This window comes from Girardinichthys multiradiatus, chromosome 7 (genome assembly GCF_021462225.1).
Source record: "Girardinichthys multiradiatus isolate DD_20200921_A chromosome 7, DD_fGirMul_XY1, whole genome shotgun sequence".
NCBI lineage: Eukaryota > Metazoa > Chordata > Actinopteri > Cyprinodontiformes > Goodeidae > Girardinichthys > Girardinichthys multiradiatus.
This window is the reverse complement of record NC_061800.1, coordinates 25758220-25774748: the sequence shown is the minus strand read 5'-3', so window position 1 is coordinate 25774748 and position 16529 is coordinate 25758220. Positions and strand designations below refer to the sequence as shown.

General features: G+C 37.6%; 1 protein-coding gene across 1 annotated transcript in view; it reads right to left on the bottom strand.

Moving 5' to 3' along the window:
* Positions 1-492: 492 nt before the first annotated feature.
* col28a2a (collagen, type XXVIII, alpha 2a) overlaps positions 493-16529 on the bottom strand; it is a 28782-nt gene continuing 12745 nt past the window's right edge. Inside the window, exons 17-38 of the mRNA XM_047370254.1 lie at positions 16254-16322; positions 15107-15175; positions 14922-14990; positions 13286-13354; positions 13105-13176; positions 12931-12999; positions 12782-12853; positions 12490-12558; positions 12285-12353; positions 12115-12183; positions 11961-12029; positions 11802-11870; positions 9929-9997; positions 9723-9791; positions 9564-9644; positions 9375-9410; positions 9255-9291; positions 6630-7187; positions 6255-6538; positions 5909-6152; positions 1241-1432; positions 493-1137 (exon numbers count right to left, since the gene is read on the bottom strand). Coding sequence (XP_047226210.1) covers positions 1130-1137; positions 1241-1432; positions 5909-6152; positions 6255-6538; positions 6630-7187; positions 9255-9291; positions 9375-9410; positions 9564-9644; positions 9723-9791; positions 9929-9997; positions 11802-11870; positions 11961-12029; positions 12115-12183; positions 12285-12353; positions 12490-12558; positions 12782-12853; positions 12931-12999; positions 13105-13176; positions 13286-13354; positions 14922-14990; positions 15107-15175; positions 16254-16322 — 2412 coding nt within the window. The 3' untranslated portion in view covers positions 493-1129. The remainder of the gene's footprint in view (positions 1138-1240; positions 1433-5908; positions 6153-6254; positions 6539-6629; positions 7188-9254; positions 9292-9374; positions 9411-9563; positions 9645-9722; positions 9792-9928; positions 9998-11801; positions 11871-11960; positions 12030-12114; positions 12184-12284; positions 12354-12489; positions 12559-12781; positions 12854-12930; positions 13000-13104; positions 13177-13285; positions 13355-14921; positions 14991-15106; positions 15176-16253; positions 16323-16529) is intronic.

Genomic DNA, 16529 nt, shown 5'->3' with positions numbered 1-16529 from the left:
CAAACATTCACTAGAGGGTGCCAATGTCACATAAAGGATTTTTTCACTGCTTTATTGATGTAGAAATACGAACTACAAAATGTAGACATTACAAATGCAATGGTTTTTAAATTGTTGCTGCAACCTCTTTAAAATATTGTGAAAAGAATAATGGGAATAATATGTCACTATAGGAAGCTCCATAATTTTCTCAGATTTTGATGTTTCTAAATGGGACGTGGAGAACATTAGAAGTGCATTAAGTCCACCTCCTATTTTGTGATTTTGTTGTTCCTATAATCAATCTGGTTGTGCTACAAATAGATTTAAGCTGTGGTTAGCAGAGGAAAATGTAGACATGTACAAATTGGTATATGACTGCTTCATTTAGAAAAACGTAAACATAAAGGAAAAACTGCTTTACACTGACATCCTATTTTTAAGCTTAACTATTTGTGTTTTCATAGAGCAAGTATACGTACGTGTTTTGATCCCAAAAACAGGAAACGAAAATAAAATCACAGATGACAATGGCTTTAATTACAATTGATTTTATAAAAAAAAAACATGTACAAACAAAGAGATAGCCATTGACATATTTGTTCAGATATACAACAACTGTATAAAAAAAGACTGCTTTTATCTTCATTATCCTGAAATTTGCAGCGGAATCCCTTAAAGCAGAATTTGATAATTACAACTGCTTTTAATAACCCCAAAAAACACATATTTGAATAAAAAAAACAAAACAGATATGTACTAAAAATATATTAAAGGAAATATGTCACTATGGTTGTCTGCTTGGAAACATATAATAAGCCTATACACATGGCTCAGAGAGGTGTCCGACACTGCATATTCTGTGGCTGTCTCTTTAAATTCATGCCAACTAAATCCTAAATAAGAAAATACAACCTGTTTTCAGTAAGGTTTCAGTCCTGAGGTAATAATGTCAGTTTTCAAGCAGATTAGAAGACCTTTTTTCAGTCAGATTAGTAATTTCTGAAATATATTTAATATTAAACATCATTTGCTTATGTATGTGAGGACAGAAGTGTCAGAAAAGTGCAAGGAAACTGCTGAACACAAGCAAATAAATTACAAATGTTGAGACTCCAGAAATATTAAGTCAGCTCTCCGTCTTGTCTTCTTATCCAGCTGAAACAGAAAAAAAATGGTATTTGGACAAAAAAAGAAAAAGAAAAGCAAAGCCAAAAGCAGAATATGTCTGTTTGATTTTAGAGCCAATGACAGAGCTCACCTGTTCTCAAAAGAACACAAGTCTTCTTGCATTCGTCTTCAGTTTCATAGCGATTGTCATTCCCACCACAGCCTCCGTACCAGAACTGTGCACAGGCGTTGGCCTGTTTGTCGTAATACCAACGGATTACATAGTTTCTGCAGGTTCCTTGGTCCAAAATGAGACTGCAGCGAGGATCAAGAGCAGGGACCTCTGGAGAAGAAACACAAGCATATTTATATAAGAAAAAGCTCAAACCTGTAAAACATTAAACACACTGTGGTCTTTCTGCAGCCTAATTTTTTTATTTGATATAAAATACAGAAATTAAGTGGCCTGAATAGGTCAGTGCTTTTACTTGCTTTGGTCACTTTTTGAAGCTGACTGACATGAGTGTAAACTGTATTTTGTTTTGTGAACTTTACATTTTTTGCCAAGCAATTCTGGTGCAGGTTATATTCCCTTTGGATAAAGCTGCTGTCACCTGGATAAAGTGTGTAAAAGATAGTGGACTCTTGTGTAAACAGATTGGATTGGAATTATGTTTGCCATGGTGTTAACTTGTTACTTTTTCTTGCTACAAGTAATGATTACCTGACCATCTTGGGCTAAATGTTTAATGCTCTAGAAACAGTGTATAAGTGGCCCCAAATATCTAAGGCCAAAAGCACCAAAATCCAAATGATAAATCATTTGAGCCTGTTTATGATAAAATCATCAACGATTTCAAGATGGCTGCTGCTGGGGTTGTCTGAGTTATGGCTTATTGTTAATCCAACACAAATCCAAGGAATCCTAAGAAACAATCTTCCTTTTATTTAATTGGTAGAAATGAGAAAAATAAATACATCTGTAATTAGGAAATTGTGATCACTCTAAATTAGTTTGGACACTTTGGACAGTTTGTGGAGATTTTGTCTGGTATTTTGGCCTGGCATGCCCACAGGACCAAACCATGCCTCCCAAAGCCTCAAGTACCACCACTGAGAAATATGTCACCATGACTCAAGTGCGTGAATTGTTGGAACAGCAGAAGGATTTTTACAAGACTTTACTTGGACAACAGGGAAAAAAAGTTAAAAGTTGTTTCCAGATCATCATGGATTCTTCCAATAAGAGGATTGATGAACTCTAACAGCAAGTATACGATCTCAAGGTGAGCCTGGAAATGACACAAAAAGACTGATGATCTGAAAAAGTCATGCTCAAACTGCATTAACAGCTGGTATAAGATAAAAACTGATGTGGATGCAATTGGTACAAGCTTGATTTCTGTTTGTGAAAAGGTTGAATACCAAGAGGATCAAATAAGATGCCACAATATTGTTGTGGAAGGCACTGAAGAGTCTGTAAATGAAAAGGCGTCTGAATCTGAGGAGTAAGTGAGGAAGTTTTTAGAGACAAACTGCAGTTTGATCATACTACAACTGAGCTGTAGTTGGCCAACAATAATGAGAGACCAAAGTCATCATTGGACAAACCTAGGCCCATAGTTTTCAGATTTTTCCAGTTGAAAGACAAAATTGCTGTACTTAGTAAAACCAAGAATTTGAGGGCTGTCAGATTTTCATCAGTGAAGACGTTTCTGAAACTGTGCGTCAGAAAAGAAGAGCTCTGCTTCCAGAAATAAAGGCAGCTAGACAGAGAGAGGATATTGCATACTTAAGATATGACAAGCTTATTGTCCATCCAACAAGTCAAAAACCTTTAAAAACAAAGTAAGGCAAATATCTGATGTAAATTCACTGGTCTTAATATTGGTCACCTCTTCCGAATTAAGATTATTTAGATTATTTATCTTTTTTTCAATGGATCTCAATAAATCTCACTTTGAAAATGAGACATTTAAGCCATTGGATGCCTGTGAAACAAACCTATAATTTGGTGTGGACCCGGATGAGAATTTTTTCTCATCATTTGATTTATCTGATCTCTGTAGTTCTTATACTAAATTACAGTTTAATGATTTATGTGGTTCTTTAGATTTGAATATATTCTCTATTTTTCATTTAAATGTATAAAGTTTACCTTGTAAATATGACCAGTTTATTAATTTTTGTATCTATGCTGAAACTTTTTCAGTTCCAGTTTTTCAGTCATTGCTTTATCAGAGACATGACCAACAGAAAATTCAACTGAACATTGTAAATTACCTACATACAGTTCAGTCCATTATGTGAGAAAAAAATAGAACTGGAGGTGGAGTATCTCTCCATATTCAGGAGGACTACATATTTAAAACAAGGGAAGATCTCTGCTGGGAATCAGACTCAGTGGTGGCTGAATCTGCCTTGGTGGATTCCGGCAGTGAACAAAACCTGATAGATTCTGAGCTGGTTAACAAGGCCGGAATCAAGGTAGAGACTCTCTCTTCACCATGTTCAGTTTTAGCCTTAGATGGTCAGAAGTTATAACAGATAACTCAGCGCACCAAGCCCTTAGAACTCGTGTTGTCGGGTAACCACAGGGAAAAGATTTCTTTTTTTGTATTGGAATGGCCTGTACCAGACTCCCGCAAAGCATTGCAGCGGTTCTTAGGGTTTGCAAACTTTTATAGGCGTTTCATCAAGGATTACAGTCTGACAGCAGCCCCCCTTAACACTTTAACCTCCTCAAAGATTACATTCTCCTGGACGCCGGAGGCTGACAGAGCTTTCCGGGCCTTAAAGCAGAAGTTTTCTCAAGCTCCAATCTTAGTTCACCCACATTCTTCTAAACAATTTATCTTGGAGGTTGATGCTTCAGACATTGGGGTCGGGGCGGTGCTGTCTCAGAATTCAGAAGATGGAAGGCTACATCCTTGTGCTTTTTTTCCCCACAGACTAAGTAACTCTGAAAGAAATTATGATGTGGGTGACAGAGAACTATTGGCTATCAAATTAGCCTTAGAAGAATGGCGTCACTGGCTTGAGGGTGCCGAGCATCCCATTCAGGTTTGGACAGATCATAAGAACCTGGCCTACCTTCAGTCAGCCAAAAGACTACAGGTCCTTCTCAAAATATTAGCATATTGTGATAAAGTTAATTATTTTCCATAATGTCATGATGAAAATTTAACATTCATATATTTTAGATTCATTGCACACTAACTGAAATATTTCAGGTCTTTTATTGTCTTAATACAGATGATTTTGGCATACAGCTCATGAAAACCCAAAATTCCTATCTCACAAAATTAGTATATCATTAAAAGGGTCTCTAAACGAGCTATGAACCTAATCATCTGAAACAACGAGTTAACTCTAAACACCTGCAAAAGATTCCTGAGGCCTTTAAAACTCCCAGCCTGGTTCATCACTCAAAACCCCAATCATGGGTAAGACTGCCGACCTGACTGCTGTCCAGAAGGCCACTATTGACACCCTCAAGCAAGAGGGTAAGACACAGAAAGAAATTTCTGAACGAATAGGCTGTTCCCAGAGTGCTGTATCAAGGCACCTCAGTGGGCTACAGGTGCCGCATTCCCCAGGTCAAGCCACTTTTGAACCAGAAACAGCGGCAGAAGCGCCTGACCTGGGCTACAGAGAAGCGGCACTGGACTGTTGCTCAGTGGTCCAAAGTACTTTTTTCGGATGAAAGCAAATTCTGCATGTCATTCAGAAATCAAGGTGCCAGAGTCTGGAGGAAGACTGGGGAGAAGGAAATGCCAAAATGCCAGAAGTCCAGTGTCAAATACCCACAGTCAGTGATGGTCTGGGGTGCCGTGTCAGCTGCTGGTGTTGGTCCACTGTGTTTTATCAAGGGCAGGGTCAATGCAGCTAGCTATCAGGAGATTTTGGAGCACTTCATGCTTCCATCTGCTGAAAAGCTTTATGGAGATGAAGATTTCATTTTTCAGCACGACCTGGCACCTGCTCACAGTGCCAAAACCACTGGTAAATGGTTTACTGACCATAGTATCACTGTGCTCAATTGGCCTGCCAACTCTCCTGACCTGAACCCCATAGAGAATCTGTGGGATATTGTGAAGAGAACGTTGAGAGACTCAAGACCCAACACTCTGGATGAGCTAAAGGCCGCTATCGAAGCATCCTGGGCCTCCATAAGACCTCAGCAGTGCCACAGGCTGATTGCCTCCATGCCACGCCGCATTGAAGCAGTCATTTCTGCAAAAGGATTCCCGACCAAGTATTGAGTGCATAACTGTACATGATTATTTGAAGGTTGACATTTTTTGTATTAAAAACACTTTTCTTTTATTGGTCGGATGAAATATGTTAATTTTGTGAGATAGGAATTTTGGGTTTTCATGAGCTGTATGCCAAAATCGCTATACTCATACCACAGAAGTTTAAATGCTGTAAAGAAAAATCCATGACAGTCTGGAGATCATGTAGCACAGGCTACAGCATCAAATGTGTAGAAAGCAAACATTGGAATATTATTGCCTTAGACAGTAGGCAGATGTGCAATAGTGTGTGGTTAAATGTCATCAATAATGACTTTAACCATAGGACTGATATGAAAGGGTTCAACATTGTAATTTTGTGGACATCTGATATAACTTTTTACATGTTCTTAGAGCTCTGCTCTGTTTATCTATAAGTCATCCTCCAAGTCCTAACTGTGTAGCAGTGAGCTAATATGCACAGTAAAAACAAAGAATAAAGCAATATTGGATTTTATTCTTTTAAATGTTTATGTGCTATTCTAGGTATGATCTAGAAGAAGTAGAGGTGCAGAGCTCACCTTTAGGTAAGTTTGGACTCACTGCAGACTGGACCTGATTAGAGTTTGAAGATGTGTGAGACCCTAGTGTTGACATTGATGATGACGATGCTGCTGCTTCTGATGATGATAAGACTTCCACCCTGGAGGCAGAACTTTCTCTCACAACTGATGACATTGTGGTTTCATTGACTACAGATGCGCTTCTACCAGTCTGCACATGGTACCTGAGGTCTAAATCTCCCCCATTGTCGTCTTCCACCACCTAAAACCAAATTATATAATCAAATATGTTTCTTGTAAAAATTATTGTGACTAATTAAAACTATGTTGTTAATAAAAAATTCAGATGAGTTTACAGGGGTACCTGTAGAGGAAGGGTATCAGCACTTATTGGCAGCTTGAATGTGTCACCATGGCCTCTGTTGTTGGTTTCTCTCTGGGTTTTAGTTTCCTCTTCGTTCCTTTTCCCATTTCCATTGTCTCCATAACCATAATTGTCAAAGCTATTGTATCCATTAACATATCCTCCATTGATTCTATTAAGACCAATTCCATTGTTGTTGTTCCATGATCCATTTGGGATGTGATTGTAAATAAGGGCACCGTTTTCATCTTCACAGAACTTGCTGACAAGTTTAGACTCCAGTGCTGAGAATAGACATGAACAAATATGTTAATTTGGATTCTTTGCAACAAATTTCAGATAGACAGAACATTCATGTTTGACTCAAATCATCACCTGGGAGAGTATTGAAGTCATCAATGAGGTACATGTGCTCACTGTCTGGGTCAGAGGCTATGAGGTTAAGTTCTCGCAGGAACTCAGCCTGTGTGGGATCAGAAGAATTAACGATTCCAAGAGCATACATCTCAATGTTTGCTGCATGAGCCTCCCGCACTGCTATATCAAGTTTGACAGGTTCTCGTTTGTCTGTCTGACCGTCAGTGATGACGATGGCTACTTTTTGGACTCCAAACCGGGCGCTAAAGAAAGCCTCTTGAGTCGCCTTCCTTATAGCAGTCCCCGTGTAGGTGCCCTCACCCATGTAAGGCATTTTTCGGATTGCTTCCTTTACGTCCTCCTTGGTCAAAAAACGAGCCAGGTTGAATTCTAAATGTACATCTAGACTGTAAAGAACCAGTCCGATCCTGGTGGCATTGCGTCCAACAGTGGTTCTGTCCACCAATCTAGTGACAAAGTCTTTGATGATCTCAAAGTTCTCAGGACCGACACTCTCTGAGCTGTCAATGACAAACACAAGCTCCATGGGTCTTTCTTTGCACTTGATGCCACATCCTGAAGAAATGAGGAAAAGCAAATAAAACATAATTAAACTTGCTGTTGTATTGTGTTTGATCCAAAAAACTACTGTTTTGAAAATGAATGTCAAAGACAGAACATGTGGCCCAAACATAGTAGCTGAGCCTGTTTAAATATTTCCCATACAATTAAAATAAGCCTATCACTGCTGATGTGCAACAAATTTTGTTGATGATGTTCTACGCACAAACCCACAAGAGCAAATGGTTTTAACATCATAGTAAAATGACAGCCAATGACTACCCCCTCTGAACCTGTAGAGGCAGACAAACACTGTCTTTTTTCAGTTTCAGACTTCCGTTCACTAGAGTCAAAGTCTGTAGTCTGTGTTGGAACAGAGGCGCATGTAAACCTCACTGGTCACCAGCCCTTGATGGCTGGAATTGGATACCTCTGACCTATATTATCATATTGTAAAAAGTATGAAACATAAAAAAGTCATATTCTGCTTTTCTATTGTTTTTCAAAAACGTTTTTGTTTTTTTTTATTAACTTTTGTAACATAAAAAGAGCCTTCCATACATGGATGATGGCGTCATCAAGAAATTTCTCATGCCTAAGCTACTTCAGATATCAATCCAGGTGAATGCAGCTGTTGTTTGTGAGCTTAAAGTTTACCAGTTAAAAAAATACTTACTTTAACAGCAGTTTTTAGTTTTCACGTCCTCTCTGTCGGTACGAAATGTCTGCTGATGTGTGCACAATGTGTTAAATTGATATCTGCTTTCTCCAAACCTATCTACTGTATGTTTTCCCATAATTATTTGCTTCAGCTGCGACTCTTTGTCTGTGTCTAAGCCAAGTGAAAGAGAGAGTGTTTTACTGCAGCTGCAGTCTGATTGTATTTCAGTTTTTTAATGTTACTTCAATCTGCATTTGTAGTATTAGCTTGAATTGACATTTTAGAGAAAAACCAAAGAAAAGAAATTAAACAGTCTAATGCAGGTGTGTCCAAAGTGTGGCCCGGGGGCCATTTGCCATCCCTGGACTGATGTTGTTTGGCCCCCAACCCCAAGAATGATACAAATTTGGTAGTTTATGCAGATGGAGACATTTTATTTTTAATTAGGGCAATATTATTACGAAGCAATTAAACCGGTCTTATAAGGGAACACACTAGATACAACCAACAGTATTTGTCTGTCAATTACCTCATTTTATGCACTTTAATTTCATAGTAAAAAGGACCACATCCATCCAGTGACTTTTACTCAAAAGCCGATTTGGGTGAACCAAAGTCTGCTTTTAAATACTTTAAAAAACTTGGCTAATTACAATAAATGTGACTCAAAAGAGTGATCCAAATTCTGTCCTGATTGCTGACTAGTTGACTAAACGTTTAGAAAACATTTCAGTCGACAAACTGGATCGAAAACCTGTTTTAAGTTTTCGATCTACAATGATTTACACATCGCTCTACTAGTAAAAAAAATCTTAATACTTAATTTTTTTAATTAACACTAAACTAAGAATGCAATACTGTGAGCTGGTAAAAAAATCTAAATTCTGTTTATCTGTTACTTTTTTAATTATATATTTTTTTTTTCCTGGAGTACTTTTGACTTGACAAGTTTGGCCCATGTGTCAAAAGGTTTGAACATCCCTGGTCTAATGTGTTGTCTTGTCGACAATTACTTACATCAGTTCCGAATAAAGTGTTTATATTATTTTGTGATTAACTGATAAAGCATCATTACTCAACTTTTTTTGTAAAAAGAAAAATCTTGACACTATTGCAGATTCTCTAATGTAAAAATAGTTTAATAATTTTTCTTATTTTTAAAGTAGCAGCTAAGCATCAGCGTACAGTCATAGTAAAAAGAAAGTACTCCTTTAAATTGTAGAGTTTTATGTTTGTAAGGGTTTACTTAGTTTTTTACTAACTTGTAAATATTAATAAACTTAATAAATATTGACACAATAGAATATCTACATATAAGACCTGGTATAGGCCAGATTATATACATTTTAAAACCTTAAAAATGAGAGGGTGTACTTTCTTTTACTGTATTTACAGCCCACCTGAAAATGTGTATTTCTTACCACATATTTCTTTGATCAGCCTTATGATGTCTTCTCTCTGTGAATTGGAACAAACTTATATTAGTTAAAAATGTTTCTTTAATAGAAAAGAAAAGCATTTGGTTGGTTTAGTTCACTTACTGTAAGTCCTGGTTCACCCTTGGTCCCTGCTATCCCCTGTTATTTGAAAAATAAATTAAAACAATGACTGTTTTGGTTTTATGGTGCCATAATAAACTGTTTTATCTTCACCTATAACTAGTGTGTGATGAATGCTAGCTTTTATACATACACTCCTTAAAAACTATTAGTTATTCTGATATATTTTACCATTTCTCCAGGTACTCCAGGATCACCCATGTCTCCTTTTGTGCCTTTCATTCCCCTCTCGCCCTGTAAACCACGGTCCCCCTGTGCCAAAGAAAACATTTCTCCGGAAAAGGCAGATAAATCAGATATTGATGTTAATGCTAAATAGTAATCCATTACCTTAGGTCCAGGAAATCCTTCTCCTTGAGACCCTCTAGGTCCAGTCATGCCTTGAGATCCTGGCTCACCCTGAGATTAGATTTTAAATGAACTGAATTTAACAAAAGGCTTTCAAACCTCATAATAAAACTAGTTTTATGGCGGAACACCAATCAAAAATAAAGCATGTTCATTGTGAGTTACAATAAATTAAATCTCTGATTTACCTTATGGCCTTGAATGCCTTCTCCTGCAGGTCCAGCTGCACCAGGAGGTCCTGGCCTCCCAACATTACCCTATTATTAACAAAACGGTCAAATTTATGAATCATTGTCCTGAAAACCTGCACAAATTAAATGATCTGAAACATTTATGGACAAAAAAGTATTCGTTTTTACATCAAAACATTTCAGCAAAGATTCAGAAATATAAGGCAATGGTAGAAACTACCCCATGTTTGAAAATGCTGGCACAGAAAGAAATGTACTTTTGATTTACTTTGACTTTTATTTAATTACAAACAGTATGAAAAAGAAACACTTAGTGATTTACCAAATTAACCTAACTCTGTTAAACTACATCAATTTCTCCATTTTAGGTTTGCAAAAACAAGCAAACAAAAAAATGAAATACGACGACAATGTGAGATGTTCTGGTGTTGCAGTTCAAGAGTGGTACTAATTTAGAGCTGAGATTTTCACAGAACAGAACATTTCTTAGTAGGTTGGAGCACAAACATCCACTGACTTCTACTCAGATGCAGACACAACCATTCATTAAACTTTTTCTAGGAAATTTTGATCCAAATCTTGCTCATGTTGCTAAGCATAGAGTAAAGCAAATTTCTTTTCTAAAAAAACAAAACAAAAAACAATAAACTGCCCCCAAAATTTGTAAATTGTATTTTTCTTTTGATAAGGAAAACATCCAAGAATAACTCCGAGATCTTTTTTCTGCAAAAGTCAAACTATATTGTTCACAACATTAAAATATTCCATGTTTATTGTTGAGGAGATAAAACAAAACTGACAATAAAATTATTTTTAATTAGAAGAAAATATATAATTATTGTGTCCAGCAAGCAATTTTTACTTCTCCCTGTGGCAGAGAGTTTGAACAGTATTGGTGTACCCATACCTTTGGCTAATACTTGATTATTCCTCTTGGCAGAATTGGCAGAATGCATTTAAATCAACTGCTTTCCTGGCATGGACCCACCTTTTAAGCAATGTCAAATATTTTTCCATTGGTTTCAGGTCAGAGAGCTCTTCCATAAGCTTTGTTAGCTACTCCAAACCCAGTTCTGATATATATTTTTGGGAATATTGTTCTTTTGGAACACCCAGTTAAGTCCCTGTATCAACAATCCAACCCACAGGTTCATCATCAGATACAAGGAAACTGGTTAATATGATCAGAAACAATCCAGGAACAACCTAGGCTTAAGTCTACCATGAGGTGGAAACTCCTGGAACACCCGTGTAGCTGCTCACAGTGAAGCAAGTTTTATGTACATCTTTACTGAGAGGGCGCTGACTAATAAAGACACCCTTAGTCCAAAATTGCTACCTTAATATTTGACAGAAATCTTCGAGGTTGCACACATGGAAAAAAACTTCTGGAAAAAAATTATTGGGCCACACTGACAAGAAGAATGTTTGGAGGACCGCAGGTGAGAACCTACGAATGCTGTGCCAACCTTTACTAGCATGTTGTTTCATCAGTCCACCCCATTAAAAAGAGTGCTGTCTATTTCTTTTTTCTTTCATCCGAGACTGAATTTACTAGGTATGGCTTTAGCAATAAAAGCCATTTAAAAGCACTTGTCCGCATCATCTCATATTGAACCTTAACTACGCCATCCCCCTTAATATGCATCCCTGCATGATATGAGCTATAACAAAAATTGTTTCCCTTTGGGACTAACAAACAATTTTAATGAATTTTTTAAATTTAATTTATTCATTACATCTCTGTCTGCAATTAAATAAAAGTCAAAGTAAAAGTAACAAACTCTCTGCTTGTTTTTATTCATTTTCTACATTGTGCAAACTATTTTTGAATTGTTGATGCAACCGCAAGGCATGAGATCTTTCTTACTGGTGGTCCCAGTAGGCCCTCTCCTGGTGGTCCGGGTAAACCTGGTAGGCCTCTAAAACCAATGTCACCCTGAAACAGAGATGAGCATTCCCATAAGGACAGTGGAAACACAAATAGGGGTAGGAATTGTTCAGATCATAAAGCTTCACCGGTACAAACCTTTGGACCTGGAATTCCCACTCCCTCTGGTCCGGGCTCACCTGGTAACCCTGGTATGCCTTGAGGACCCTGAACACAGAGCAGAAAGTGTTTCTATGAGTTTTGTTTGCAGATATTTAAGATATGCAAACTCTGATGTTTTGGAAGACAATACCACAGGGCCTGGGATGCCTTCACCCTTTGGACCAAATAGACCAGGTGGACCTGAAAGACCTCGATCTCCCTGATAAAAGAGAAATCATTACTGAAAATTGACAGTGCTATTTTCTAGACAGATACTTAAAAAATGTAAAAGCATGTAAAATATGAAGTGATGACATTTACTTTTGGACCAGGTAGACCAAGACCTGTTTCCCCAATAGGACCAGGAGGTCCAGCAGGACCAACTTCACCCTGAACATGATAAAACAGAAATGTCAAACTAATAACTTATGTCACCTTTTTTTTTTTCATTTCATCTTTGGCATTAGGTTTTATTTGACAGTTTAGCTGTTTGTTGCTAAGATCCATGTTCAGATCTCTATTTTACCTTTGGACCTGATATGGACCGTCCTGGCTGCCCCGACATGCCCTGCAGACCTGGAATACCACGTTCACCCTGAAACACGAGACTTTTGATTTAATACTGCATGTGTAAAGAAAGATTTTTCCTGCCAACATCAAATTAAAGACTAGGTTTTTGGCTCTGCTTGGTTAGTGTGGCATAAATCAACACCAGCAGCAAATTCATGATGTTTTAAAAGGATGACAAGTAAGGTGAAGGGCTGAAACTCCATGTTTGTCAAATGATGCTATCAAACAACAATATTCTTCTAGTTTACTTTTGGTCCAGAAGGTCCTGGAATCCCAGGAGGACCATGTAGTCCACGAATCCCTCTCAGACCCTGGTCGCCCTGGAACAGAGAACACCAGACATAATCTAAGTAATAAAGGTTGTGCTCCTACACAAAAGTAAATAATTTAAACTTACCTTCTCTCCTTGAATTCCTATTCCTTGTACTCCTTCTGGACCTCTTGAGCCAGGTAAGCCAGGCTCCCCCTTAATTAGGAAACAATGAGCTCTTTTAATATTTATGATGTTTTTTTTTAATCTAAACTAGTAGGCAACAAAAGTTATAGTCAATCACTGCACAACATATTTTACCTTCTGCCCCGGAGCTCCATCTTCTCCTGGAAGACCAGGCAGACCACCTAGTCCTGAGGCTCCAGGTTCTCCCTGTAATTTCATGTAGATATTGGTGAGAATAAATTTGTTTAAGACCTTGCATATTAGCAGACTTCTCATGGTTATGAAAACTCCTGTCACAAGATATGATTTCTCCTACCTTTGGACCAGGTTCACCGATGCCTCTTTCTCCAGGAGCTCCCTGCTCTCCTGGTAAGCCTTGGTCACCCTGAGAAGAAAAGGTTAGTAATGCACAGTGGTGGTTTTTGATATAGACCTTATGAGCAGTTGTCGAGGGCGGCATTAGAAAGAGGGGCACACAAGTATTATTTTTTTTGCACCCTTAAGTTTTCTATTGGTTTTTTGCCTCTGGGGTGAAAGGAATGTTGGTGAGTAGGTGTTCCGCTCTTGCTGCTAAAAATGGGAAGATCAGGTGCTGTTTGGTTAAAATGTATCCTGTGATGCCTTTGTTTTCTTTAGCTGCAGAGTTACAGTGCTGTGGGGCAGGAACTGGCACGATGAGTTTATGTAAAACATTGTCATTGATGCGCTCCTTGAGTAATTTTGGTTAACCAGTCACTGTGGGGAAGATTCACCACTGTTCCATGTATTTTCTATTTGTAGATTATGAATTTCACTGTGGTTCACTGGATTCTCAAAACCTTAGATATAGCTTTCTTGCTTTTTCTAGATTGATAGATTTCAGTGACTTTGTTTCTCGTTTATTCTTGAATTTCTCCAGGGGCATCTTTTCGCCTACTTCATGTTGTTCTGCAGGTTCTACAGTTCAGGTTGTGGCTAGTGAAACTGAACTTAGCTTTCCAAGAATGGAGTAATGACAGTTAATTCATGATTTAACCACAGGGAATTATATTTTCACATAGTGCCAGGTTTGTTTGGATGACTTTTATCCCTTAACAGATCAAATCATCTTTTGAAAACTGCCTTTTGTGTTTTCTCAGGTTATCTCTGTCTGATATTAAATTCAGTTTATCGATATGTAACAATTAAGTCTGACTAAAGAAGCAAAAACAGTAGAAATTTCTAAGAAGGTAAATACATCTTCATAGCAATGTATATGCTGTCCTGCAGAAACTCTTGGAACAAAATATCTGTTGCTGTCAGTGAAAACTGAGACTGTAAATTCGGAACCTCGTTGGTGAGTGAGTAACTGTCAAAATGTACGTGCTGTTTTATTGCACTTTAAGCTGCTTTAATTCAATTTAAAGTGAGTTTTCAAGCATATACTTTAAATTGCTTTCAACGATCCGGGACACAGTATCAACAAATACCTGTTCCTAAAAGACTTGGGTGTGTTTCAAAGATCAAGAAATCCTGACTAGGAGTTATTAATCAAAATGATTTATCTTTCAGTCACCATACTTTTGAAGGTTGCTTGTAAGTCAGAGGTACAACTTGTTTTGATTTGAATGACAACTTTTCGTGACAGCAAACACTAAATGAGGAGCGGTAATTGGTTTACAGAAACCTTGAGTTCCAAACGTTTAAGTTTTGGGCTTAGACTGAGACAATGAGTTAATTTAAACATGTTATGTAACACGTAATCATGGTGCGTGTAAATCAAATAAGACGACAAATATTCCAGCTGTAATAATACGAGTACAGCTTACTTTTCTTTAAAATATTGTATATTATGGCCGGTTTTCATGTTTTGTCCTCATATAACAAAGGCAAACAAAGTACCAACTTTCTTCAGATCAAAATTAATTTAGATTCTTTACTAAATAAACTCTTTCCTTATTTGCTGCACAAAGTCAGTTTCCCTTTGAACGAACCTTAGGTCCAGATAAGCCTTCTCCAGGAACTCCTCTGACTCCTGGTGGACCTCTTGGTCCTTCGACTCCCTGCACAATCATATTGATTGAAGACTTACTTAAAACAGTACTTGCTACGATGGGGTGTGTTTCTTTTAGGAATGAGGCGATCCTATCAACATTTAATCACATTGTATTTAGCTTACCTTTTCTCCCTGAATGCCCACCCCTGTTGGCCCAGCTGGCCCGGGAAAACCTGGTGGTCCCAATTCACCCTAGAAGTAAAACACCATGGCCAGTTCAAATCAATCCTAATGAACAATGCACGACTTACCTGATTTTATATGCATTACTGTCCCATGATGCATGTACTATGGAATGATCTGTCTGAAAACTTCAGTTTCTTCAGTTCAAAGTTTATGTTTTTCAAGAACCCTGGTCAGAAACAGCAAACAAAAGCCCTGTTTACTGAACTGAAAAGAGTGGACTATGGCATTATCCTTGATCCAAACAGGGTTCCTACACAGTTTTCATAACAAAATTTGACACTTTTCCAGGTTTAAATTTTGATATTGTTCTAGTACTTTTTAAAATGTATATTTTGAACATTTAAGTATGAAATGTTCAAGTTAGGAGATATCTATTTTTTCCTCAAACCAGGACAACTGTGGAGGAGCAAAATTGCCATGATTAAAAATAAATACAGAAATAAAAAAAGGGTTCTGCAAAAAATCAAATATACCAGCAAATGGAACAAAATACTGAACAAGTTTAGAAACATTAAGTTGATCAATGCGGCATAAATTAAAAAATTTTTAAATTCTAACTGTAACAATTGACTTCAATGTTAATATGCTCATTTAATTTTCACTTGCATTTTTTGTTTCTTTTCTTGAAGATTTTTTTCATTCATCATTCATTTCTTTCATTATTTCTTTTTATTTTTTTTTCATTTTCATCTGTATGTTCATAAACCCGGACTGCACGGTGGCGCAGTTGGTAGCACTGTTGCCTTGCAGGTCCTGGGTTCGACTCCCGGCCGAGGGTCTATCTGCATGGAGTTTGCATGTTCTCCCCGTGCATGCGTGGGTTCCCACCGGGTATTACTTAACGTGAATTACTGTAATTGTTGTTTATAATTATTAAGCACGACAGTACAGTCTGCAACGACTTGTGCTGGCTGTACCTTTCCCACAGCGACCAGATGTTTAAGGTAGTAAACAACCATCCAGCATTGCTTTAATGTTATAGTAGAACATCCCGTAGCCCGGGGGATCTTGTGGGATTCCTCTTAATTTTCAGAAAGTGTACTGTTACAGTTAACTCCATTCATTAAATCAATTTACAACCCACCTTTTCTCCTTTGATGCCTACACCCTGCTGTCCCGTCGGCCCTCTTGGTCCCGGGAACCCTCGATCCCCCTGCAGAACAGCAAGACCAGCATTATTCCAGGAGAGAAAGTAAAGTGGAAAAAGCTTGTTGGCTCCTGCTGCAATTGGTAATGTTAAGGACTTGGAATGGGTTGGTGTGATTTTTAATTTATGAATACATTTTTTTGTGTCATTTTCAGCACCTACAGTTTTTGATATGATTTTTATTATTGATGCCTATCTAACATTTACAAATAG